Genomic DNA, 25,668 nt, shown 5'->3' on the forward strand with positions numbered 1-25,668 from the left:
TTATAAACCAAAACAAGAAATGAATTACAGGAGAAAACGACAGATTAATGGACAAAGAAAATGTGTTTTCCAACATATATGGCTGAATTACTCCAACATTACAAGATACATACAATTTAAATTCTATTTTATTTATATAATGCCAGTTACAGGTCAAATTGTCTCAAGACGCTTAATTTTTATATTTTTTTGTCCTACTTAAAATATGACAAAGTAAGAAATTTAAAGCTCTTGACTAACCCAATTTATTATTTGGTTTTTAAGAGATTAATCTACAATTAAAATAACTTTCTCCACTAAAACTAATAAACATGAGGTCAAATAGAAGGAACAGTTTTAAATACTGCAGTCCCACGACGACAAGAATAAAGTTTGTCAACAAAAAGTAAATCTGCTGGTGGATTCCATTAAAGTCCTAATAAATGGTAATAAAGTGTGATACTAAAGGTTTGTGGTGCTAAAAATGTCAAAGTAAAGATATCAAGTTGAACATCTGGATGGAGGTTGATAAAAGTTGACCTTCCTTCAATTCTCTGGAGCGACTCCATGGATTTTATGGATGGTGGTTAAAGACCTGCTCTTCTAGTGGTCTTCCTTCTCGTCGCTGTAAAAAGTCAGTCCATCCTGGCCTCTTCATGACAACTTGTTCTGCCTCCGACCTGGTGGAAACTCCAGAAACTTGGGAAAACCCTTGGAGACTCGAAGAACTCGTCGAGACTCGAAGAACTCGTGGAGACTCGAAAAACTCGTCAGGCGGGGGAAGGTGTGGTGGGCCGTGGGGGGAGTCAGGGCGGAGAGTAGGCGGGGAGGTGGGTGACGGCCTCCCCCTCTACTCCCCCACCCACCTCCCCGCCTACTCTCCGCCCTGACTCCACCCAGACTCCGCCTTGGCTCCACCCATGTGGTCACACAGGAACTACGATGCCAAAGGGACGACGAATTTATTTCTTTTTATCTGATCTGTAGCTCAGTGAGTTAAGGATTTGCCTATGGAGCTGCAGGTCGCTGGTTCAAGACCAGACACTTCTTAAATTTTCTCAAAATCCTGACAAAGACAAAGAAACAAAACTGCCAGTGGCGGGTCTTGAACCTGCGACCCTCCAGTCCGCAGACTCTCTTCTTATCCCCCTGAGCTATTCGCTCAGATACTAATTCTCCTTTTTTTTGCGCATTTATCATCTATTTTTTGTCGTTTTCGAGTTTTTTTTTAACTCGAGTCTCGACTCGACCGTTTTTCTCAGGAGGTGGGACTTTAGCCTTTGTGCTGGAGGGTGGAACCCTCAGTTCCAAGACTTTCCAAAGCCTCCAAACCTCCCGAGTCCTCAGGACCTGAGCTTTCACACAGTCTGAGGGCTGAAATTTTCTAAGTCCCACAGTAGTTCTCTGTTAGTTTGAACCTTTAGACAGTCTGAGGGCTGATATCTTCTAAGTTCCTGAGTAGTTCTCTGTTAGTTTGAACCTTTCGACAGTCTGAGGGCTGAAGTTTTAAAAGTTTCTCAGTACTTCTCTGTGAGTTTGAACCTTTAGACAGTCTGAGGGCTGAAGTTTTAAAAGTTTCTGAGTACTTCTCTGTTAGTTTGAGCCTTCAGACAGTCTGAGGGCTCAAATTTTCTAAGTCCCACAGTAGTTCTCTGTTAGATTTAACTTTCAGACAGCCCAAGGACTGATATCTTCTAAGTTCCTGAGTAGTTCTCTGTTCGTTTGAACCTTCAGACAGTCTGAGGACTGAAATCTTAAAAGTTTCTCAGTACGTCTCTGTTAGTTTGAACTTTCTAGTTAACCGAAGCCTTAAAACTTGTGACCATGAGTCTTGATTTCACATTTAGATCATCCATCTGAGTTTTCTTCCCCCCAATTTTGTTTGTTATATAATATTGTATTGTCTATCTCAGACTTTCACCTGTGGGTTTTTTAGAAATCCTGAACAAACTTTGATTCTCTTCACTGAACAGTAAAGTTTGTGGAGATCAGAAGGTAACATTAGTTTGATAAATGCCTTCAACCTCTAGTAGACTTTATCTGGAAATCAGTTTTCTGAAATAACTAAAGGATTGTTTTTATTGTCAAATACTCTTACAGTTTCATGTTTGAGTGATTGCTCGAGCATTATTTTGGTCTTAACCTTAATTAACGATTTAAACAAGTCAGCTAATTTGTTAAAGTATACAATGTTAAAGTATATAATATAGTAAAATGGAGTCTTAACTTTAATATTTACATTAGTCAGCTAAATTTGTTTGTTATATAATATTGTATTGTCTATCTCAGACTTTCACCTGTGGGTTTTTTAGAAATCCTGAACAAACTTTGATTCTCTTCACTGAACAGTAAAGTTTGTGGAGATCAGAAGGTAACATTAGTTTGATAAATGCCTTCAACCTCTAGTAGACTTTATCTGGAAATCAGTTTTCTGAAATAACTAAAGGATTGTTTTTATTGTCAAATACTCTTACAGTTTCATGTTTGAGTGATTGCTCGAGCATTATTTTGGTCTTAACCTTAATTAACGATTTAAACAAGTCAGCTAATTTGTTAAAGTATACAATGTTAAAGTATATAATATAGTAAAATGGAGTCTTAACTTTAATATTTACATTAGTCAGCTAAATTTGTTTGTTATATAATATTGTATTGTCTATCTCAGACTTTCACCTGTGGGTTTTGTAGAAATCCTGAACAAACTTTGATTCTCTTCACTGAACAGTAAAGTTTGTGGAGATCAGAAGGTAACATTAGTTTGATAAATGCCTTCAACCTCTAGTAGACTTTATCTGGAAATCAGTTTTCTGAAATGAGTTCTTAGTAAATCTGTCCACAATCAAACCAAGAACATAGAAAGAGGAAACGTTTGAAGAAACAGCTTGATGTTTTCATTTCAGACTAGAAAACACTTTAAAGACCTTTATCTGTTTTTGCTCTTTTGAGCATTTTATTGTTTCTTCTGTTTAATTTGATCTTCTAAAGTTTAACTGGTGCCCTTTCAAATGTTTTATCTTTAGTTTGATTCTTCTTAAACGTTTAGTTTTGCTCTTTTCTCACCTTTTATTCTGTTCTAATGTCTGATCTGATTTCGAAATGTTTTGTCTTTTTAATGTTTAATTGTTGTTTTTTCAAATGTTTCATCGGCTTGTTTGAAAAATTTACTTTTCTTTCCCAATGTTTAATTTTTTGATTATATCTTTATGGTTTTTCTTTTTAAATGTTTTACCACCTTTTAATGTTTAATTTTCTTTTTTAATGCTTCATTGTATTTTCTGTTTAATTCCTATTTAAAGTTTTGTCTTTAAGATGTAATTTTCCAATTAAACATTTAATTTTTTAATTAAATGTTTTGACTTTTAAAGGTTTAATAGTCTAATTAAATGTTTTGTATTTTTCTAAATGTGTAATATTCTTGTTTAATTGTATTTTTTAAATGTTTAATCATCTAAAGAATTTCATCTTTAATGTTTTTGTTTAAAATTTTTTGTTTAATTTCATAATTACATGCTTTGTATCTTCCGTTTAATTATCTAATTAAATATTTTGTCTCATATAATTTAATTGTATTTAATGTTTAATTTTCTTTTTGAAAGTTTTATTATATTAAATGTTTTTTCCTTTGATTTAATTGCTTTTTTACTGTAGTTTATTTCTTTAATCTTTTTTTCTGTCAACATTTTAACCCCAAACTTAAAAATGAAACAAACCCTTAAATCACAATGAAAATACTTCTGTTGTCACAATCATGAGTTAGTCAATTATTCAGTTTATCAATTCAACTTTATTTGTTTAGCACCTTTCACACAGATTACAAAACTAAACAAGCAAAGAGAAAAAACTATTTTGAAACTATGATTAAAACTCAAAAACAAACAAAAAGACTTAACATCGTAATAACATATGCGTCCAGGGGATGGAGGGAGTTTATTGAAGTCTTCTTGGGCTCACATGGGAAATCATTTAAAATATAAACTTGACATTCAGTCTAAGGAAACTGCAGAGCGACAGAAGAAGCAACAATATCTCCTGTTTTCTCCTTTAATGAGTCGACTCTTCTTGTGCTTTCAGACCAAAGAACTACAGACTCTTCACAACCTGCTCAAACTCTTGGTACAGGACCTCACCACACGGATCAAGAAGGTTTCTGTCTCATTTCTACTCTGAAGCTCACCTTCTCCTGCTCAAACTGCTGACAAATGTTTCTGCTGCTCTAAAGTCTGGTCTCCAGAACTTCCTAAAAACTCTCAAAGTCTCTTCTGCTGCAGGTTGCTTTGTAGAACTGTTCCAGAAAACCTCACTAAACCACATGGAGGGGCCTCAAGATAGTCGTACAAATGAAACCGTACAAAAACCAAACTAGCACAACCCAAATGCTAAAGTCTCCTGCAGCCTACCAGAGAACCTCTGAGAACAGAGAATCAGGACAGGAACTCTTACCTTCTGGACAACCAACGTGGGTTCACAAACAAGAACACAGAATGTGTCTGAGCAAAAACCTCTAAAGACTCACTACAGCCAAGATAAAGACACAGCTGCACCAAATCCACTAATCACTGCACACATTAGCACCATGTGCCAACTGTGGCTAAAGAAACACATTTACCAAGACAACTATCCAGTACAAAGCCCTAAAACACACCAAGAAACATATTAAAGACGATTTTACTGCTGGAAGCTGCAAGCCAACGCCTAAAGAACAAACTAAGGCAACAGAGCCAAACCTGATTCAGTGGTGAAGAGAAGCAGAGGAAATGTTTGTCTGCAGCTAAATAAACGAGGAAGACACTGAGCTGCTCAGGTGTTCCTGATAACACCGAGCTGCTCAGGTGTTCCTGATAACACCAAGCAGCCACCTGGACAGCCAATAGGAACACAGCTTCCTGGAAGTCCAGAGGGCTGGGTTAGTGAAGGAAATTTAATTTAAAGTTGAAGCAGAAAGTTAACAAAGAAAGTTGAAAACCACCTTCTGATACCTGAAATCTCTGAGTTTTCACACAAAGAACACCTGAACAGGTCAAACTGGTTCCATAGTAGAACCATCATTGTAAAAACGTCATAGTATGGTGTGTTGCTCAAAAAACATTAGGACCCGGCTGTCAGGGGACAAACATGTAAGAAACATGAGAACAGAGAGAACCCAACCAGTAGGTCACAGTTTATCATCCCCCAGTCATCTCCTGAAGTCCATATGGTGAGAGACATCAGTATCTGGTTGTTAATTTACCAGAGGATGCTTAGAATCATGCTGATGTGGTCTGTACTCTACTGTATTTTAGTGACTCAATAAATGCCTAAGTTGTTTTTTTGAAAATGCTTTTTAGTTTTTAATAAACATTTAAGAGCCTATATGTAATCAATAAATGGCCTTTGCCTAACTTAAGAAAAATTCACTCAGAACCCTGATATGTTAACAGTACTAAATAAATCAATAAATACATGCATACACACAAAAACAAGTTAATACATTAACTGTGTTAAGATAAGATTTAGATTTTTAAAAAAGTTGTTCATGTTTTTGCAGAATCCAGTATTGCTCACTGGTTGGTCATTACATTTTGTTAGTTTGATTTCACTGTTTAAAATGATGCCACCTCTTTTCAGACAGAACCTGTGATAATAAAACAATACAAAATTTTTAGTTCCGTGTTAATAAAGCACTTAAAGCTTTAAGTATGGCTAAATGCTTTTTTCAAAATTAAATATATCACTCCTTAGGTGGTAGTGGCCCCAAGTTCAGTAAAGTTGGAAAGATATTCACAGATTCAGACTTCCAGCATCAATAACTCATTAGATATAGGTTGTCAAAACATAAACGGTGCCTCTTTCCCATTGTTGCAAGGCAGACAATGTGCTACAAGCCCAGTTTTATCAAAAGTAGCTGTCTTTCAAGCTACAGGAATAACATTGGTGTCTATGGAGTGAACAGGGTCCGTCTGCAATTTGCAAAACCGCTGCAACAGTAAAGAGAGACAAATATTCAATAACTTCACTCTTATACATTGTAGTGTCACTAAAATCACTGCAGCCTTCAACTGGCTCCTGTTGACAAAGTGTTTTAACAGAAATGTAAATGCTGTAATTTGATTCTTTTAATGAACCATGTAACTTGAATGGATGTGATGCTGGTGTGACCACAGTGCACACGTCTGATGTTGCTCACAGTGGTCCAAGGGACGCTCAGGGAGTTTGTGTGTTTGCTCACACTCAGGAAAAATTACAGGGAACATTGGCTGTAACTAAAGGATTGTTTTTATTGTCAAATACTCTTACAGTTTCATGTTTGAGTGATTGCTAGAGCATTATTTTGGTCTTAACCTTAATTAACGATTTAAACAAGTCAGCTAATTTGTTAAAGTATACAATGTTAAAGTATATAATATCGTAAAATGGAGTCTTAACTTTAATATTTACATTAGTCAGCTAAATTTGTTTGTTATATAATATTGTATTGTCTATCATTATTTTAGACTCAGTTACAAAAACATTTGTTTCTGTTTTACTCTGAGATGGACTATGATTTTATTTTCACTGTACTTGTGCTGGTTCTAGTAGGTCCACATTGGTTAAATCACATTTAAATAATTATGGACTGAGTATTTGTAGATTTTGACAGTAGCTAGTGATGAGATGCATTTTAATTGTTGAATTTGGTCTGCATCATATGACACTTGTGTGCACTAATACATATATATATATATATATATATATATATATATATTGATGACAGAATAACAGTACAGAGCGTATTAGAATAAAAATTTAAAATAGTAAAATAAAATTCCTTTAACACAAGCAGAAAACATGTTGTACAATGTAAAACAATTATAGATACATAGATATTCAGAGAAGAAAAAGAATGCTTAAGTTTAATCCAATACAACTCTAAAACATGAATGAATAATGTTGCACTTCATTTAAAATCTGGCACTATTTGTCGACAATGTTTTTCAACAGAAAGGAAATTTTTAAAGATTTTTTTGTTTGCATATAAAATCATACACACATAATTGAATGTCCAAAAAAAGAGGAAGCAAAATAAAAATTGCATTGAGAATATAACACAACCACATCAATAATGACAATATTGTTAATAAAAACTGTAATTAATTTATGTATTTTATATATTAGATTTTGTTTTCTACTTAATATAATACATTATGTTCGTAGTAATTCGATTATTTGCTTAAAAGATGCAGCAATTTTATCAATTAAATAAATTCCTTGTAATTAGTGTGTACATTCCAAAACGAATCATGCTTCTTGACCTTTATGAGTCCAGATAAATAAAAAAAAGAAAAGATAAAGTTGAGTAATTAGCTTAAAAAGCTACATTTGCGTATTGGTTACCATGGTGATTTAGAGGTCCTCTACTTGCCAGTGTGCTGACGGCACAAATTTGGCTTATAAATGCTGCCTTTTGCAAATGAAAAGAGTTACAGTCGCTACTCCAAAATCATAGAAAGAAATAGTTTAATCAATTAACGAAAAATCAAAACATTGTCACCTTTTTACGATTTCACTCAGGCGGAAACTAGACAGCTATAGTTTGGGGTCCTGCGGAGGTCAGGAGGTTGTTTGTTGCGGTGTCTCTCCTCCATATCGTCCTACACCGGTTTCCTTCGCGTTTCTAAGCTGTCAAGTTCACAGCAACAAAACCAGCAACAGTAATCCTCGGTAAGTAATGGGTTGTGTAATTACTGACCGTGTTCATGCTGTGTTTGTTGGAATTTAAGCGGAGCGGTTGTCGAACATTCCGTTAGCTAGCTAGAAAACGCCCCCTACCACACTCCACTGTGTGTTCAACTCCGAAAATACAGCACTGCCATTATTCCTTGTCATGGACAAATGTTTACATATATTTGCAATGCAATGAATACAAATTAAAGCCCTCTCATTTCTGTTGAATTTCAACATTATTCACTTTATTACTATGACTCTACTAAAAGCTGCTTTGGTGGTTATATCACTGTTGATTGACAGTAGTAGTGGTAAAATACATAGAAGAAAACAATAAAGACACACTTTAAGTAATGCTTCTAACAGGTGTATCTTAACATCACCAGTATCCTTTATGTTCCCTGATATTGGAGACAGACCTTGAAGTGTTTCAGCTTCCAGTTTAACCTTGACAATGAGAAGACGTGACATCTCCCTACACATACACAGTAATCCATATGCAGAGTTTCTGCAGGGCATTAAAAAGCATTAATAGTCTTTAAGTTGACTTTGTGAAAATTAAGGCCTTAAATGGCATTAAAAAGCATTAAATTTGATTCTCAGTGGCATTCAAAATTCTTTCTGCAGTTTTCAAGAAAATATTTGACTATGATATATAATTATTCGTCAGATACGTGCATCTGCTTGAACATGACGAAGCATTGCGATAATTGTTCCAGCTGGTTGGGTACAACTGCCAAAAACTGCATGTTTTGAACCCCTCGTGTCATCCTGCGGGTCAAAATGACCCATTTTAAAGTTTGAAAATGTGGGAAAAAATATTTTTTCTGATGTCCAACATTTTTTGGTGGAAAAGAAGAATGCTAAAAAGAAAATATTCGAAGTTTTACTGATATATCTGTAATCACTTCAGATAATTTTAGGATTTTTTGGAAGATTTTTACTCATTTTTAAAAAATATTTACAAGAATTTTCTTGCCAAATTTGGGGAATTTTGATTTTTTTTAAAAAAATAAAACATGACTGAGTCTAACAGTGAAAATGTCTAGGAATACAAATATTTCACTTGCTAGTGTTGTTGCATGAAAGCATAACTCCTTAATAAAATAAATGACATTGGGGTTTAAAAATTATTTTACGAAATCCAATAATTGTAGCCAATATTTTAGAAAGGCAGCCAATTTTCTCAAGTGCACCAATATTTATTTTACTTTTTTGCAAAATACGGTCACTGTTTAATTATTTATCCACATGACAGTTAAATTAGTGGAGATTATTTGAAGAGCCAAAAAATAACTGCAGCTAGAAATTCCTTCGAGGTGTACACCAAGAACAGTCATCCAACACTGTCAGTGGTATTTCTAAAAATCTAGTTGTAGTTAAATTGTTATAAAATTTCTGTAATTTAAAGGCTGTACCTGTGTACAGATGCATGTTATCTCACATATTGTTTGTGAATGCAATCAAGTGTAAAACCATTGGTTCACAAATGTTTAATTTGAATTTTGAAGTGTATATAAATACATCTAAAAACAAATGATAAAATGTAATGATATCACGTAATCGGAAGAGTGAAAGAAAATGTAAGGGTCCATGTGAAAGACTGGGACACAGAGCCTTGTTGCTTAGCTGGTGAAATGTCAGAAAAAGGTTTGCAACTGATGAATATGTTTTATTTGAAAGCTCTACATATGTCACACAATTCTCCTGGAGTTAACTGTATAAGGCAATAAGATCTCGTGGTGTTTTTTATGTAAACATGACCTTTAGAAAGAGGGACATACAGAAACAGTGGACTTTGTGATAGTTTACAAAGTACAGGAAATTCTGGGATGCAGACGGTGCAGAGTATGAGCTGTATTTATGAAAACAGGGTTTCTACACCTCAGCTGAACTTAAGACCAACCCAGTTTGTTGTAGTCTCCCTGTGGTTTACAGTAAACCTACAGCTGGACCACAAATCATGGACTCTGCTCATTTTCTTCTCAAATATGTTAGAATAAGTCACTGAATGTGCAGTCATAAAATATCGTGTGACAATGACTGTGCAGGTGTTTGGTTTTAATTTGATCAACAAGTGGACTTATTTTAATAGCAATTTAATTTTTATGGCTCTGTATCGCCATTTTCACTCTTTAAAATCTTATCTTTTGTGACAGGCATAATGGCAGTTCCTCCAGCATATGCAGATCTGGGAAAATCCGCAAAGGACATCTTCAATAAGGGATATGGTAACTGGAAGCAAGATAAAAGGCAGTTTTATAAGTGTGTATTTCCTGACCCACAGAGGACAGGTCTGCTGCTGGAAATGCATTTCCATGCCCAGAAAGTAGTTTCTTACTGTCCCTGTCCTTGCAGGTTTTGGGCTGGTTAAGCTTGATGTGAAGACTAAGTCTTCAAGTGGAGTGGTGAGTTTTAACTCTTAGTGTAACACAGAGAAGTACAATGCAGGTATTGCCAGCTAATTTTATTATTGTTATCAGAGATATAAAGTTATCAGTGTATGTGTCAACTGATAAATAACTGTTGCAGCTACATGCCAAAAAGCCAAAGTTTTCTAAATATCCACCTTTATCTACTTTCAGAATTATTTAGGAACAAAGCTTTAACAGACCTAATCTGCAGTTTGCTCTGTGCTTATGTTCAAAAAGAAATAATATTTTTTTTATCAGCATTGGCCTCAAATGTACATAGTATCAGCCAGTCTGTAATCATAAATATATTTCAACTCTAAGTGTTAGATGATGAACTTTTCTTCTCAGTATTGCTTTCAGATAGGGTTAATTTCCTCTTATTTTCACTTCAGGAATTTAAAACATCCGGCTCATCCAACGTAGACACCAGCAAGGTCACTGGAACCCTGGAAACCAAGTATAAATGGGCTGAATATGGGCTGACGTTCACAGAGAAGTGGACCACAGAGAACACACTTGGAACAGAAATTTGTGTCGAGGATCAGGTAAACTAAAAATCTTGCCGTGTTGTTGATCATCTCTCTAATATTATATCTTAAATTAAGAGTCACTGACGAAGCAATTTTCTATTTCAGATCACGAAAGGGTTGAAACTTACTTGCGATACCACATTTTCACCGAACACCGGGTAAGTTACATGCTAATTAGAAATTCATGACTCGCAACCTTCAAGTGTTAACGAAATAAAAAGCCTTTTGACATTCTCATTTTCTTTTTCACTTCACAGCAAGAAGAGTGGCAAGGTCAAGACGGCTTATAAAAGGGAATACGTTAACGTGGGTGTTGATGTAGATTTAGATTTCGCTGGTCCTACTATCCATGGAGCAGCGGTGGCCGGCTACGAGGGATGGCTGGCCGGCTACCAGATGACCTTTGATTCAGCCAAATCCAAGATGACCCAGAGCAACTTTGCAGTTGGTTACAAGACCGGAGACTTCCAGCTCCACACCAACATGTATGTTTTAGAATCAACAAAGAACTCCTTGAATCACTGGTTGCATAATTTTACAGATTCAGTTTTTTGTTTTTAGGTGAAGCTTTTTTATGATTGTTGATGTGATGTTGTGCATTTCTTTACCCAGAAATGATGGTGCAGAGTTTGGCGGATCCATTTATCAGAAGGTAAATGACCAACTGGAGACTGCTGTGAATCTTGCCTGGACAGCAGGCAGCAACGGCACTCGCTTTGGAATCGCTGCTAAATACCAGTTAGACTCCAGTGCCTCCATATCAGTAAGTTTGTTGAAGGACATTTTGATAAGGTCTCTTTCAACATTCCCACACTGTATTTTACATAACCTGCTACAGTCTGGTTTGTGTAGCCCTGCTAAAGCTGCTCTCTGAATCCTGCTTTAAAGATTTAATCCTTTTTCTACAGGCTAAGGTGAATAATGCCAGCTTGGTAGGAATTGGATACACCCAGACTCTGCGGCCTGGTAAGGACCATCTCTTTAATAATATGCAATTTAAATCACATACCAACATCATGGACCCCTGTTAAGTAACTTGAAACAATGTTTCAGGTATGAAACTCATCCTGTCAGCACTAGTGGATGGGAAGAATATCAATGCCGGTGGTCACAAACTAGGTCTAGGCCTGGAACTGGAGGCATGAGGATCTTCTCAGCCATTTCATAAGAAGAGGAAGAATACTGGCAGAATCTGGTCTTGAGCGTTCCTGTGTGGTCAACAACAGATGTGTAACGATGAAGCCAAAACAAAGAAGAATCCCCGTTCACAGGCACTGATAAGATGGAAAACCCTCTGTCATTGTGGTTACAATAAGTAGTCATGTTTCAGTCACATGTATTTATTAATCAGTTACTCCCTCTGCCAATTTATCCTCGATATATTGATAGAAAACCCCTCTGCTTGGTGTTGAAAGTTGGCTCTTGAGTTTGACAATCCAGGAGTGGTTCCAAAAGCAGAACCTTGTTACTTTGCTGAGGTGTGATGATGTAGAATGTAAATCTGAGATGTTATTTTGCACAGTAGAATATACCTTTATTTATGCTCTTCCTCTTTTTATTTGCACATTTTATTTGTATTTTGGTAGTGTTGTGCTGCCTGTTGGAAGGATCACTCTAACCAAATATGCTACTAAAAAGGAAGCCAATCTGGCTGCTCTTCACTTATTTTCTTAGAGAGGCTTAGTTATACAGTGTGATGAGTTTTAGACCTCTGCTACCTTGAATATCTGCTTCTAAGTTGCAAGACTATGCTACATGCATTTTATTCTCCTCTTTGTGACTTGAGTGAAAGACTGAGTGAAACCTTTATTCCCATTTAAAGACTGTGACACTAATCAGGGAGCACTTTGTGTGTTGGTGTGTCTACCTTTACAATAAAGTCCTGAAATGAAGCGATATTCTCTCCTGCAATTTGATTATAGGCAGCATGACAAATGATACCAGTTAAATAGTAATGAAATACAAAAAAATAGCATCTGTAGATTTTTTTTTTTTTTTAATCAAAAGCCTTTATTGAGTTGTTCGAATGCTGCACGTTGTCTTGTGACTAACATTAACTGTGGTTATTGCAATTACTGAGGTCAAAACTGCCATTTGACAAAAAAACGCTTTGTTGTTTAATCACAGTAACATGTAGTAACATGAGTTCAGGTAGTAAGATGCAGGTTTTAGCTACAATCACATATTCCCTCTAAGATTTCAGCTAACTATGAAACAACACCGTATCCGAGTGTTGCCTTAGAAAGCCTGTAAATGTTGGTAGTTTTCACTCGGTGACCTACAGCTTCATAGCCAGGGTGAGACCATCTCCCACTGTGAGCATGCTCAGGGTAACTCGAACGTCTTTAAGCAACTTCTTGTTCAGCTTGTCAATGGCCACAGCGTCTTGATCGCCTGATGGGTCCAGCACCTTTCCACCCCACAGCACCTGCAGCACCACCGAAGACAGTCTGTTTAGAAGAATTGTCACAGGAACTGAAATTGACATTCGTCTCGATTGAATTCGCTTACATTGTCGATTGCAATGAGGCCTCCTTTTCTCAACAACAGCAGACACTTTTCGTAATAGTTGTCATAGTTAAGTTTGTCTGCATCAATGAAGACGAAGTCGAATGTTTCAGCCTGGCCAGAAGACATGAGCTCATCTAAAAGAAAACAGAATGATAAATTAGGTTTGTTGAACATCTCCATCACAATGTATTAGAGCCATCATCCAGCATCTGTCTGCTGGCAGCCACCAGTATCCACCATCTGCTAGATAAGAAACCAGTTTGGAAAGACCTCATATTTTTAAATAGCTAATAAATAAAATTGTTGAAAATTTTTAATCCTCTAACAAAAAAAGAAAAATATAATAACTTACTAATGAATCCAAAATAAACTTTGTATTTTGTTTTTTTTCTAAATACAAATACAAGGAGTTCTGTATTTTTGATGATAAATCTGTGTTCATCATACACAATTTATTGCATTCTAGTGATTTTTGTTCATTTTTAAGCACCAATTTGTGCCACTTGTTGCATCAAAATATAAATTAATTAAATAGAATTGCATTAACCTTTTTACACGTAACATTCAGAGGTCGTATGGGCTCCTATTATGCAGGATAATAAAGTAAAAAAATACAAAATAAAAACGTCATCGTGGCCACGTGACATTCATTTCGTCTTCGGTGATTTCCGTCGTCCCCACTCGGTTATGTCGTCACTTTGCGGGGGATTTAAATGGCAAAATACTAACCTGCCTCTTTTTACTGAACGTATACTGGAATAATTCACACTTAAGTTTTAACAGACCACGAAGGACGACGAGAGGAGACTAAAGAAGATGTCTTCGGTAGGACAAATTTTGTGAAGGTACCAAAACTTAGTTAGCCGTTAGCTTGTGTTGTTTAGCCTCCGCTCAGCTGTCGCTGTTAACGGGTTTGTTGTTGTCAGTTAGCACCCGGCTAGCTTAGCCGTGTCAGCTATATAGCTGTGGTAGGTTAATCATTATCATTTAGAACAGGTGTGTCAAACTCGTTTTAGTTCAGGAGCCACATACAGCCCAATTTGATCTCAAGTGGGCCGGACCTGTAAAATCACAGCATAATAACCTATTGACAACTCAAAATATTTCCCTTTGTTTTAGCGAAAAAAAGTGCTGTGAAAATGTTCACATTTAATTAACTTTTTAAGAAAAGCTATCAGATAAGAAAGCCTTGATATCATTGTACACACTGCACAGTGACTTTCTCCCTTTTAAACATACAAGATAAATAAGTTAGGAAAATAAAATAAGAATAAAAAATGTCTAAATAGTGGAGTAAAAAATGTAAAAAGAAATCTTTACAAAGAAATTAACAAAAATGTGCAAGTGACAGCATAAAACATAAGAACAGAGCATTGCAAAAGTGACAGTTGGCAGATAGTGCACAAGGTTTTGAACGACCTGAAGTTTCCTAAGAAAAATATATATTTTAAAAGTTCAGTTTCAACAATATTATGCCTCACTTTATCATTTACATGTTACAACTTACAGATCACAGTGTGTCTACAAATGCATAAAACATTTAGTCACAAGTATCTGGAACTAAACAATATAGTATTTTACTATATGATCAAATCGAATTTAATTGTCTTACATTGAGCTTGACCGCTGTATTCTATTTAGTCAGTTTATTACTAGTCAGGGTACACAGGTAAGCATTTTAATGACGACACAACAATGAAAAATACAGGCTAATAAATAAGGAGGTTAAAGGAAGCTTTATAGAAGCAAGCAAAACAAGGAGGGAAACTAAGGCGGCACCACCACACTGTGCTCAGATTAAAGTTCAAAGGTGGGGGACCCTGCACCAGCCTTGAGTGCACCCCAATGTCAAGTATGTCACCCATTAAAGTAGACTACTGGAAGTGTACTACTTAGGTGGAGGTAATGGGGTACATGGAGTAATGGGTGTTTTTTTTTTTGTTTTTTTTTTTTAAATGGTGAAGCCCATCTCGCAAGGGCAACCACCCTTCCCTTCTTAGATGAATACAGAGGTGGCAAGAGGCCCAGGTGTCAGCAGAATAGCATGCCTTTTCTCTACTTTCTTTTTATTTGCAGTCTGTCAAGTGCAAAGGTGTTCAGTGAAGAGCTGGGTCTTTAGTTGTTTATTAAAAACTGAGAGGGATTTCTTTAGCTTGAACAGAGTTTTGTAACTTGTTCCACCACCGGGGAACCTCAGAATAGAAAAGTCTAGAGGTTGATCTTGGGCCCTGTTGTGGTGGTTGTATCGGGCACCTTTTGTTGGCTGAGCATAGTGAGCAGGAGGGAGTGTAGGGCCTGAATGACAGAGATCAGGTAGGAGGGAGCTGTCTGTGTTATTTGTCATAGACTGAGCAAGCTTTGGGTTTGTTCATGCAGTCAAACTTTGCATATTTGTCATGTGCTTTCAGGGCACTTTGCAGCTGATGTCTTGTAATGAAACTATTTAACGTCCTACTAAGCAATTTTCTCAGCATCCATTGCTGGTACATATAGCTATTGTTTAATGCTTAAAACCTACCTATTCCTTTCTTTTATTGTAATAATGTAAATGTAGATCACATCACAGGGTTACATCTACTGCACTATCTTAAATATGTGGAAAACAAACACAGTTGTAAGCTCCGAGGTCATTATTTATTTATTTGTGTATGTGTGTGTGTGTGTGTGCTACGTAAGTAGGGTCAGCAACAGAGACCTCAGTCACTAATAATGATTAGAGTTCCAGTCTTCAAGCTGCTTGGCCAATGCACGGAATGTAGACTTAAAACTTAGTGATATGGTCAGAAGAATTCACTAAGTTTAACTCGTTGAACCTTTTGAAACAAGGGTGTTGATCGTCTCTTAGAGAGAGATGCTGGACAAATATTACCTTTATGTCTGTTGCAATGGATAAAATTACTGCATAGTATTTTTTAAATGTACCTGACACATTAGTTTAACACTTAAGGTAGTACTGTCTTCATCAAATCAGACATAGCGAAAGATTTTAAATTTAAGAAGTTAATTTAATTAAACTCTAGCAATCTGCCCTTTTACTGAACTCCGTGGCCTCAAACTTGTGTAAAACCATGTCTACGGCATATCTGACATACTTTTGAAAGGCTTACCCATCAAAACTATGTCACTGAAAGTAATGACAGAGCAAGAGCCTCGAAGAAATTGGAACTGTCATGAATGTGAAATACCATATATCAAAATGAGATTATTAGTGTAGGGAAATTAAGGCTTTCCTAACATTTCTGTCTGGAAATCATACATCCCTAGTGCAAATTTACAACCATAAATTGAGAGGAAAAAGAGATGTAAAACATTACCAAGAGTTTTCAATGCTGGTTGAAGACGTAGATCAATTTTTTTCTCGACTCCGGCCTGTTAACAGAGAGAAACAAGAATATTTGTTATAGATAAAGTGTAGTAGATAAGTTGTCTGCTAACAGATGAGAAATATTAAGGTTTGTGATTGTTTTTACATGCATGACATGCATGAATTTTTGAGTCAGTTATGTACACATGATGTGTGCAATAACCCAGTTTTGGTCTTTTCTGGATTTTCATGAACCAAATAAGACATTATGATATTGGCCTGCAAACAGGCTGTAGGGGAAGAGAAGTCATTTAAGATGTGTGCTTGCAAAGAAGGTAGAACTCTGCAATTATTGACTGTGACCATCAAGAATAAACATCTCACAATTAAGTGCTAAAGAATTCTTTATGCAAATCAATTCTCAGATATTTTTTTCCAGTAGTGCGTTTTTGCTTTACTTTTATAGGAATATTGAATAATTGTAATTGCATCGGGCCAATAATTTAACTGATCAATCATTTAGCCGGTGTAAATAATGCAAATCTAAATTTTTGACAGTTCAAGAAACCCCCAGCAGATACTCACATTTGAGAGGCTGGAGCCAGCAAATGGTTATCATTTTTGCTTGTTAAGCGACTTCAGCGATTAAACAATCATTGAAATTCTTGTTGATTATTTTTCTATTGCTGAACTCATCTTTTCAGACTGGACTGTGAAAAAATGTGTGCTTTTTAGTGTTTTGCTTCCCTTGACAGAGTGGCACAGTAGTCTTTTCTTACACAAAAGACTAACAGACTGTGAAGTCTGCTCCACATGCAGATGCAAAGATGTCAAACAGAACTACAGTATGTCTGTTACCTGTAGTGTATGATAATCCTCTGCACTGATCAGCACTTTGCAACATGGAAATAATATAACAATGTTACACATCATATTTGAACCCCAGAGGGTTCCATCTTGTGTTTCATGTAATGAAACATAGATGTGAATTGTACCTCTTTCCAGAACGGTTTGCCAATGTTGGTGTATTCTGCACTGATATCACATGCTATCACAACTCCATCTTCAGGCAACGCCAGTGCTATGTTCAGTGTGTTGTAGCCTGTGTACACTCCTGTAAATGCAAGAAGGCGGCACTCAAGTCAGCATTACACAGATCCAGATGAACTTTTTACACTGGCAGCACTGTTGTGCCTAATTTTTTCATTTAGGGGCACCTGCAAATAAGATGCACCCAGAATTTTTCCATTGCAAATTTTACAATTTGAGCACTACCTTTTCTGTCAGAACTTCTATACCCTGGTCAGATTTTAACACATCATATCAAATGCCTTTACGAGAGTTCCCTCTATCCAGCTTTCTCCAGGATAGTATATGACTGCATTTACTGTACATGTAACCAGATTACTAATCAGCTTTTTTCATGTGTGCATGTGCCGGAGAGTGGGGGTTGTGCTGTGTCAGTGCTGCAGTGGGATAAAAGGAGATTATTAATAGCAGGGATCTGATCTTGTCTTTAAAATAATTTGATTCCACTTTACATGTTTGTTCTTAGTTTCAAAGACAAAAAAATTCTGTCATAATGAAATCACACATCTTCTGGGCCAGCTTATAAAACTGACAAGAAGTCCTGATAAAACACTAAGCTATCAAGCCAAAGACCGAAGACACCTGTGTAGCGTGTTGGTGCATCAAAACCTGAGCACGATAAATAATCTGAGTCAGTTTAAACAAACTGCATATATCTAGTAAGCGAAGTAGTATAGTTAAGTAATAAAACTTATATTGACAAACACAGAAGTAGCAAAAAAAATGAACCAACAAGACCAATTTTCAAAGAATGCCTGAAAGTAGATGGCCTCTTTAGGAGTGAAGAAGTCAGGTTTCTGCTCCACCAAAAATAGACTTTTAAGAAGCACTATTTTTAAATATATATCAAGTTACACTTAAAAGAAGCAAGCCATTGTTCTGTAAAATTTAAAGGAGTCAATTTACAACAGTGAATGCAGGTGAAATTTCTCTTTGTGACCTGGTTTCTTGTATGTGTTGAAAGATACCTGATGTCTGAAAAAGTAAATGATAGTTGAACCTCAAACTGGGCATGATGCTAAATCTGACCCTCTTACCGATCTCAATTGCTTTCTTGGCTTTTATTAGTTTTGTCAAATTGGCCATGAACTGCGACTGCTCACAGGCAACCATCATCACATTCAAGGAGTCCTCCATTGTCCTCTGAAAACAAAGAGTGGAAACCAGTTGCATAAATTTAATGCATTACTCAGTGAAACCTGATTAGGTCTTATGACACTGAGTGCCTAATCGCACCAGAGCACATGCAGTTTTCCAGATAGAGGCCTCCTTACCAGCCTGAGCTTTTGCAGGACCGGATGCTCCCTCATGGAGTGATTGAGAACATACTGCATCAGCGGGTTGTCTTTTGCCTCACAGTGACTTTTGGAGATGCTCATTCTGAACAATTTCTTTCTCCCTGAGGGCAGACATGAACCATGAAACAATTACAAAGATCTTAAGAGCACGATGATGTCAGGGGGACTTACCAGCCAGCATATACATTTTTCAGGAAACAGAAGTCGGATGTAATTAATGTGTAGTAGTTATTTGATTTAGATTTGATCAAACTTAAATGATCTCAGTGGGGAAATGGAATTATTGCACCAGCAGCCATAGATTCGGATAAAGAAATTAATGCTGGAAATTGTAGTGGAATATACACCTATCAGCCACAAGAGTCAAACCACTGGCAAGTTTGTTAAAATGCAGTTTTCTGCCTGGAAACCTTGGGTCCTGGCATTCATCTGGATGTAACTTTGACACCCACAATTTACCTTAACATGGACCAAAAAGGGTGTGTTGATGTTGTGGCTAATTGTGTAGCTTAACATTTTTGGGGTAATATAATGACACATGATGTGACATCTATGTACTTATGTTCCCTGTAGTTACACTAGTGCTTGTACTGGTCACTTCAAAGAGTCCCTTTGTTTTACTTTCTTTTTTTTTTTTTTGACTGATATGTGGAAGCTGCAATGTAAAGTAAATAAGTTGAAAAGGACTTTGTACCTGGCGGCTCTGTACCGGGTGATAGTCTCTGCCGCTATATAAACTTGATGTATTACATAATACTGTTTCATGTGAAGAATAGAACTGACACAATCGTGAATAATTATTTAAATTCAACTTTTAATAGGTATGTTTTTCTGGCCATGTAATACCCTGGTAATTCACATGGATAAATGCCTATCTGGTGTATGATGTTGTAAATTTCCTCTGGCGTAGGGAGAAATAAAGGACTTATCTATCTAGTAACTGAACATTTTGAGTCTCTGGGTGCAGCATTTGTTTCAATAATCTCTCATTCATTCATTCACAGCCATCAATTTGTCACTTGCATTGTTATCTTGTAATAAATAGCATGCCTACCAAGCAGAAAAGTCAACAGCATTAAAAGAACACAATAATGGTAGTATATTAATGTGTCCCACAGACAAAACCTAGGGGAGAATATTTATTGCCATTGTTTAGAAAAATATAGTCTGCACACCAGTGTAAATGCTGACAAGAACATTTTTAAAATTGCTGCTTCATTATATTTATATTTATATTTTCCAGATGATGTCATATATATCATTGTCCAGCACCTAAAACTGATCACATGGGTGTAGAGCTGAAGGATTTAGTGAAAATATCAAAATGCAATCTAATTTACTATATAATATGATGAAGCATGACTACATAAGATATGATTAAAAATGTAACTGCTGCACAAGGATAACCGCATGAATTTATGAAATCACTGACGCCACAGTTGATCGAACGTGCTGCTTTTTGCTAACTGCATTGTTTTAAATTGCAATTTGATTTGAAATGATTAGTTGTTCAGTCCTACTGGAGAGTAGTGTCTTAAAACAGTGGAATCTGGCTATAAAAATACTACAATGTGTTATTTTTTCAGCGCTGTAGATAGTAAATTCTCTCAAGTAGATCCAGCATTCTCGATGGTAGCTACCGTCCTGATTGTGGTGAATCTTTGTATAAAATATTTGTTCTATTGAAGCAAGGCTTAACAATTTAACCGTGATATTTAAACTCAAGCCTCAGTGTAATATTCATTGTGTAATAGATTTAACACTACTATTACTGCACAGACTACCATCACAAGTGTGACTGTCACACAAGGAGGACGGTGTGGATTTGTAAAATCAGAGACATGACAGTTTCAAACTACAGTCTTTGCAATTTGCTATCGGCAGTGCTTCAAATTGCTGCTTTGATTTGTTTAGATCGATCACTTGTTCAAGATTGTTGCATATTTTTGTGAGAATATCTACTGCCTACTTCTCTGTACTCAAACAAGTAAAAAACATGTAACTCTCTTTCTGATTTGTCAAAACATATATGACAGATGGGTCCAAAACATGCCAACCTGAGTAATTTTCTACTTAGTTTTAAGGTAGTGTTAAGCCCTGTTGTATTTTGAAACTTTAGTTTTGTTTGTAAAAGCTGAAAAATTACAAGTGGCTTCACACACAGTTTTCCTCCTCGGTGCAGACTCTAATCTGTATAAAAGCACCACATCTAGACTAAACAAACATGAGTCCTTGGGCTGTATTTTCCTTCTAACTTGCGCCTCTAAATCACCTTACATTCACTCTAATGCTGTCAGGTTACTATGGTGCAGCAGCAGCAACGTTGTAAAGCTCAAATCACACATTTTTTAAATCTCACATAACACTACCACTCTTACCAAACAAATAGCCGGCGACAAAAACAGCCCCAAGTGTGATGGTGCCAACCAGTGCCTCTCTGGAAACGTTACGATAAGACATTACTGCAACGACAACTAATATCCCACGATTGGAGTGAGCGCAGCTGAAGCTCTTCCGCGTTCACGGAGCGCTGTACCGTAATACCGTGAGAAAAGGCGACACGATCCGGGCTGACAAAAGACGCTGCCAGCCTGGAGACACTTTCTGCTGCGGTTACATCTCCACACCGTCTGCTGCTATCATGTGACTGTCGTTGTGTTAAGCAGGGAAGCTACGAGGAAACTGTAAATCAGTGCGAATAACAAAGACTAGTCGCACGGAAAAAGCGTGACAGGGCATACTTAATACGCCCTAAGAGCTAATCCTAATCAAAAGGAGTGGTGTGATCCACCGAGTAAAGCCACACGTTGCTGCAGCTCACTGCATGATAACAGGAACTCACCCAAGTTTCGTGTGAGAGACTGGCCTGCAGGGTGTGAGACAGCGAATAAAAGAATTCGTGCTTTAACGAACCTTATAAACATGCTTAGTCATGTATGCATAATGACGGTCATCTGACCTGTTGGAGCACACACGATAGGACTGAAATACAACCGCCCACTGTCCGTTATACGGTTGCATGTGGGCACAAGACCCTTTCATTGGAAGATATCAGGAGATATTGCAAAGATTACGTTAAGAGTGTAGCTGATCAGTCCTATACTAGAGTAAAAGTGTCAACATTACCACTGTTATTGAAGCTATTCACAGTTAAGTTAATTAAAAGTGCAGAGATGTTATCAGCAAAATCTTTTATAGCTTTACGGTCTGTTGTAATATTGCAAATGTCTTCATTTAACTCAGTTTTCCTTCTTTTTTGTATTAATGGTAATTAATTTGTTATTTAAGTATAATCAAATCTAAAATGTTAAAATATTTGTCTACATTTTCTGTCACTGTAGCACAGAGATGTCTACAACTGCATTTCATTGTGCAATCCTGTATTGTATAAAGAAAATAAAGCTGAGCCTTGAATTTATTTAACCTGTTATTACAGATGAATTTAGTATCACAACTACAAATAGTTGATTCTAGTTAATACTAGTCAATTCCCAAAGATTAACTGGTACAGCATTTCCCTTTGCAATGTAGTGAAGCAAAAATAGTAATACCCAAAGTACAATATGTCAAAAGTATACTTAAGTGAAGTAGCCTGCTGGAGTTGTGTGTTCTATGAAGCTATTGGCTGCTGTTGCTGTGAAATGTGTGTGTGTGTGTGTGTGTGTGTGTGTGTGTGTGTGTGTGTGTGTGTGTGTGTGTGTGTGTGTGTGTGTGTGTGTGTGTGTGTGTGTAATTATACAGAATCAAAAATCTTGTAAGAATTTGTGCTCCATTCATTACTAAATACTGTAAAAGCTATAAAGTCGTATTGTGTACGAGGATATAACTGCATTTCACTGTGTGATCTTGTATAATGATAGTAAAGCTGAACCATGAACCTCTTCAGTGAATGTTACAGATCCATTTAGTGCTGCAACAATTAGTTGATTAGTTGAGCCAAAAAAATTATTAAAAAAAAATAGCTGATAACTATTTTGATGTTCGATTAATATTTCTTTTAAATGAAATAATTATTAGAGGTAGATTAGTTTAACATGTAAACATAATTTATCTGCCGCCTTATTGCACAATGTACTACTTTCAGTTGTGAGATTCATGTGGTAAAACAGAAAATGCAACTATTTCCTCTGTAGCATAATGAAACACAAGTAGAAAATTTAATAAAATGAAAATGTGAAAGTGTGATATGTCAGAGTTGTACTCAGGAACAGCCACCTGCTTGAGTAAAGTTTTATCTGACATATCTAAATTCCGACATAGAATCATTCTTGCAAAGGTAAGAATATGTCACAAACTGAACACTTTAATAATTGATAAAATTGTTAAAATGTTGTTATGTAATAAAATAGATATGTAGATGGTAACCCCTTGAAAGTAAAAACTTTAAACAGCATCAGTGGACTTTGATATGGTCCTGTGAATCCACTATTACAAATTGTTCCAGAAACAGGTTGTTAATGTGTCACATTGTTACTGAAAGCCACTTCTGCTAACATGTATTCAAACCCAAACTTTTGCTGTATCACTGATGAATAAGATGGCATGAGATGTTTCCTCCTTGAGCAAACACTTTAAATCCATCCACACATTGTTCTCATATACTCCCCTGATGTGAAGAAGAAGACGTGTAATACAAGTGTTGTGGTCCATTGGTTCAGTGTTAGTTTGTGGGGCTGAGGCCGTTTTATTGTTATCATTTTATGATCTAATAACACAAGAGCTTTGATATGATTTGTTACAATAAACTACATCTTCTCCAACAAAGAAGATTAGATTAATTCTTCAAATTAGATATTACTGTTGGTGTTAGAATAAATCTCAACTTCGAACCACATATTTTTTTTTGAAGTTGGACTACTTGAGCATTTATGTCAAGGCATCTCCCACTCATCATCTTTAGTTATGGTTTTGGCCTTCAATTCCAAGTTACATCTAATCTGTTGAGTCATTGTGAATCCTGCCGTATAAATAATAAATTATTTTCCCTGGGTGTATTCAGCTCACAGCAATGTGTATTTAGTACTGTTCAAAATTGTATATTTTTTGTCTCCTTCCCCTTTGACTGACTTTCTGTACAATACTGAAACTTAGGCAGCCATGAGTAGTAAGGAACATCTGGTATGTGTACATCTGGAGGATTTAAGCACTTGCATACAAGTTCAGCGCTTGCTTGCTATCCGTACATAATGAAAATTACTCATACATAATGTATTATTATTATTATAGATAGATAATAAGGAAGTTAATAGACTTCACTGATAACGTATGGATTTTCTGACTGAAATTAATGCGCATTTACTTGGACATCAGAAAGACATGTAATACAGATGTTCAGGCACAGAGGGGCAGTGTTCTCATAGCAATGAAACACAGCTGATGTCAGACATCTTGGTTTTGTCTCCACTAAATACCACTGATGGTCTGAAGAATATAGTTTTCAGATTTTCCAAGCAGTTGATAGCAATATTTTGTGGCCAGTTTTGCTATTTTTGTCAGCATTTTCTATAGCCGCATGTGGATTAGATGGTTGACTTTAATATGCAGGACTTGTACTGTCTTGATAAGTTACTCACATCACACTAGTTTGACCCTAGTGTTAGTGTGGGAAAAGGAAAAAGCAGCATGACATACAGTAAAGAGAACCATAAATGAGGGACCCGGTGAGGGTGGTAAATGTGCTTGTATGGTTCCAAACACAGGAACTGTTTGTGGGTGTGTTTTATGTGCTTTGTGCGAACACCATCGTGCTGCCTCCTCTGTGTAGATGCACTTTGTTTCTATAACAGATGCCAGGATTAAAGTGTTTCCTGGTTACATCTGTTTGACACCCATAAGCACGGGGTCCGAAGAAGATAACTTTATTATTTACAGCGTAGAGATAAACCCTCCTGATAATAATAAACCAAGAAAAGCTGCCAATTTATTTATTTACTGTGCCACATTGGGGCGTTTTATTGCGTCACACAGGACCATTTTTGTGAAAAGCAGGGCATGTGTTAAGATTTTTACAGATAGGCTTTGTTCAGTAATCTACCACCGGGAGCCATTTAAAAACCACAGCTTTGATTAACATCTTATTCCCATATTTTCAATGGCTCACATGCCTCTCATTACACTGAAAAGATGGGAAAAAGTACACTGATCTTTTTGGGGCTGATCTAAATCTTTCACACCAGTTACATACTGAACTTTTATCTCATTTAAAAAAAATTCTAGTTTGAGTGTAAAAACACACAAACAGGAAACTTTTAGAAAATGTAAAATATATTTTCACAACTAACTGGTAAAAAAAGAATTAGCAAAATACCTTAAATTGAAATGCAAAACAGAATTAGAGGTGTGTTTGTGGTGAAAAAGCAGTGATGCCATGTATTAGTGATGAATAGTTTTCATTTTAGGTGGTAAACAAAATGCCAAATTGGAAGACAAATGATGCACTGTCAGCAGTGACAGTGGATAGAGTGATGTTCCTTTGCAAATTACAAGATTTGGAACAACTCCTTTTTTCTAAATTAAACTTTCATATACATGTTTTACCTGATGGATAACTTGATGCTCTCTTTGCTTTCTGATCTACAGATTCCTGACAGCTTTGGCTAGTGACCTGCCGCTGGTGCCTACTGACAGAGTCCGGACAGCAGGGGAGGACAGAGTATTCCTCCCGGAGGCTTGGACTGTTACAGCTGGGCTGCTGAGGTGAGGAGCTTGCCTCGGGGTAACCCTCTCGTGTGAGTAAACACCATAACAGTCAGGCAGAGAGACACACTACCCGGGTCAGGGAATTTTCTGCTCTGCCAGAACAATGTCTAACACTGTTGTGATGATTGAATTTTATAGCCTGGCCCGTCTACGAGAAGAAGTGT

The 25,668-nt window shown here is 36.4% G+C and overlaps 2 protein-coding genes across 3 annotated transcripts; one reads left to right on the forward strand and one right to left on the reverse strand.

Moving 5' to 3' along the window:
* Positions 1–7,508: 7,508 nt before the first annotated feature.
* Positions 7,509–12,495, forward strand: LOC111574785 (voltage-dependent anion-selective channel protein 2-like). Its single transcript, XM_023279552.3, has 9 exons — positions 7,509–7,656; positions 9,819–9,890; positions 10,018–10,067; positions 10,466–10,618; positions 10,709–10,761; positions 10,861–11,088; positions 11,216–11,366; positions 11,512–11,569; positions 11,657–12,495. The coding sequence occupies exons 2-9, from the start codon at positions 9,824–9,826 to the stop codon at positions 11,746–11,748; spliced, it is 852 nt and encodes a 283-aa protein (XP_023135320.1). The 5' UTR covers positions 7,509–7,656; positions 9,819–9,823; the 3' UTR covers positions 11,749–12,495.
* A 91-nt stretch (positions 12,496–12,586) lies between these two features.
* LOC111574790 (catechol O-methyltransferase domain-containing protein 1-like) lies at positions 12,587–21,784 on the reverse strand. Of its 2 annotated transcripts, none has more exons than XM_035952544.2 (7): positions 21,648–21,784; positions 18,782–18,906; positions 18,545–18,650; positions 17,414–17,532; positions 16,429–16,483; positions 13,115–13,248; positions 12,587–13,031 (listed from the first exon to the last, which is right to left on the reverse strand). In XM_035952544.2, the coding sequence occupies exons 1-7, from the start codon at positions 21,727–21,729 to the stop codon at positions 12,882–12,884; spliced, it is 771 nt and encodes a 256-aa protein (XP_035808437.1). In that variant the 5' UTR covers positions 21,730–21,784; the 3' UTR covers positions 12,587–12,881. The 2 variants fall into 2 exon arrangements, with proteins under 2 accessions (XP_035808437.1, XP_023135328.1); XM_023279560.3 differs by lacking the exon at positions 21,648–21,784 and adding an exon at positions 21,184–21,430.
* Between the last annotated feature and the right edge of the window lie 3,884 nt (positions 21,785–25,668).

The sequence above is a fragment of the Amphiprion ocellaris genome, chromosome 18, assembly GCF_022539595.1.
Source record: "Amphiprion ocellaris isolate individual 3 ecotype Okinawa chromosome 18, ASM2253959v1, whole genome shotgun sequence".
Classification (NCBI taxonomy): Eukaryota; Metazoa; Chordata; class Actinopteri; family Pomacentridae; genus Amphiprion; species Amphiprion ocellaris.

What these genes read in the sequence shown, in the direction of transcription:
- LOC111574785 (XM_023279552.3), top strand. Translation starts at nt 9,824, where the DNA reads ATGGCAGTTCCTCCAGCATATGCAGATCTGGGAAAATCCGCAAAGGAC. An exon ending in ACATTTTCACCGAACACCGG is followed by an intron (nt 10,762 to 10,860) that starts GTAAGTTACATG and finishes TTCACTTCACAG; the next exon opens with CAAGAAGAGTGGCAAGGTCA. An exon ending in ACTCCAGTGCCTCCATATCA is followed by an intron (nt 11,367 to 11,511) that starts GTAAGTTTGTTG and finishes CTTTTTCTACAG; the next exon opens with GCTAAGGTGAATAATGCCAG.
- LOC111574790 (XM_035952544.2), bottom strand. Translation starts at nt 21,729, where the DNA reads ATGTTTATAAGGTTCGTTAAAGCACGAATTCTTTTATTCGCTGTCTCA. An exon ending in TCCTGCAAAAGCTCAGGCTG is followed by an intron (nt 18,651 to 18,781) that starts GTAAGGAGGCCT and finishes CTTTGTTTTCAG; the next exon opens with AGGACAATGGAGGACTCCTT. An exon ending in CAAGAAAGCAATTGAGATCG is followed by an intron (nt 17,533 to 18,544) that starts GTAAGAGGGTCA and finishes TTGCATTTACAG; the next exon opens with GAGTGTACACAGGCTACAAC.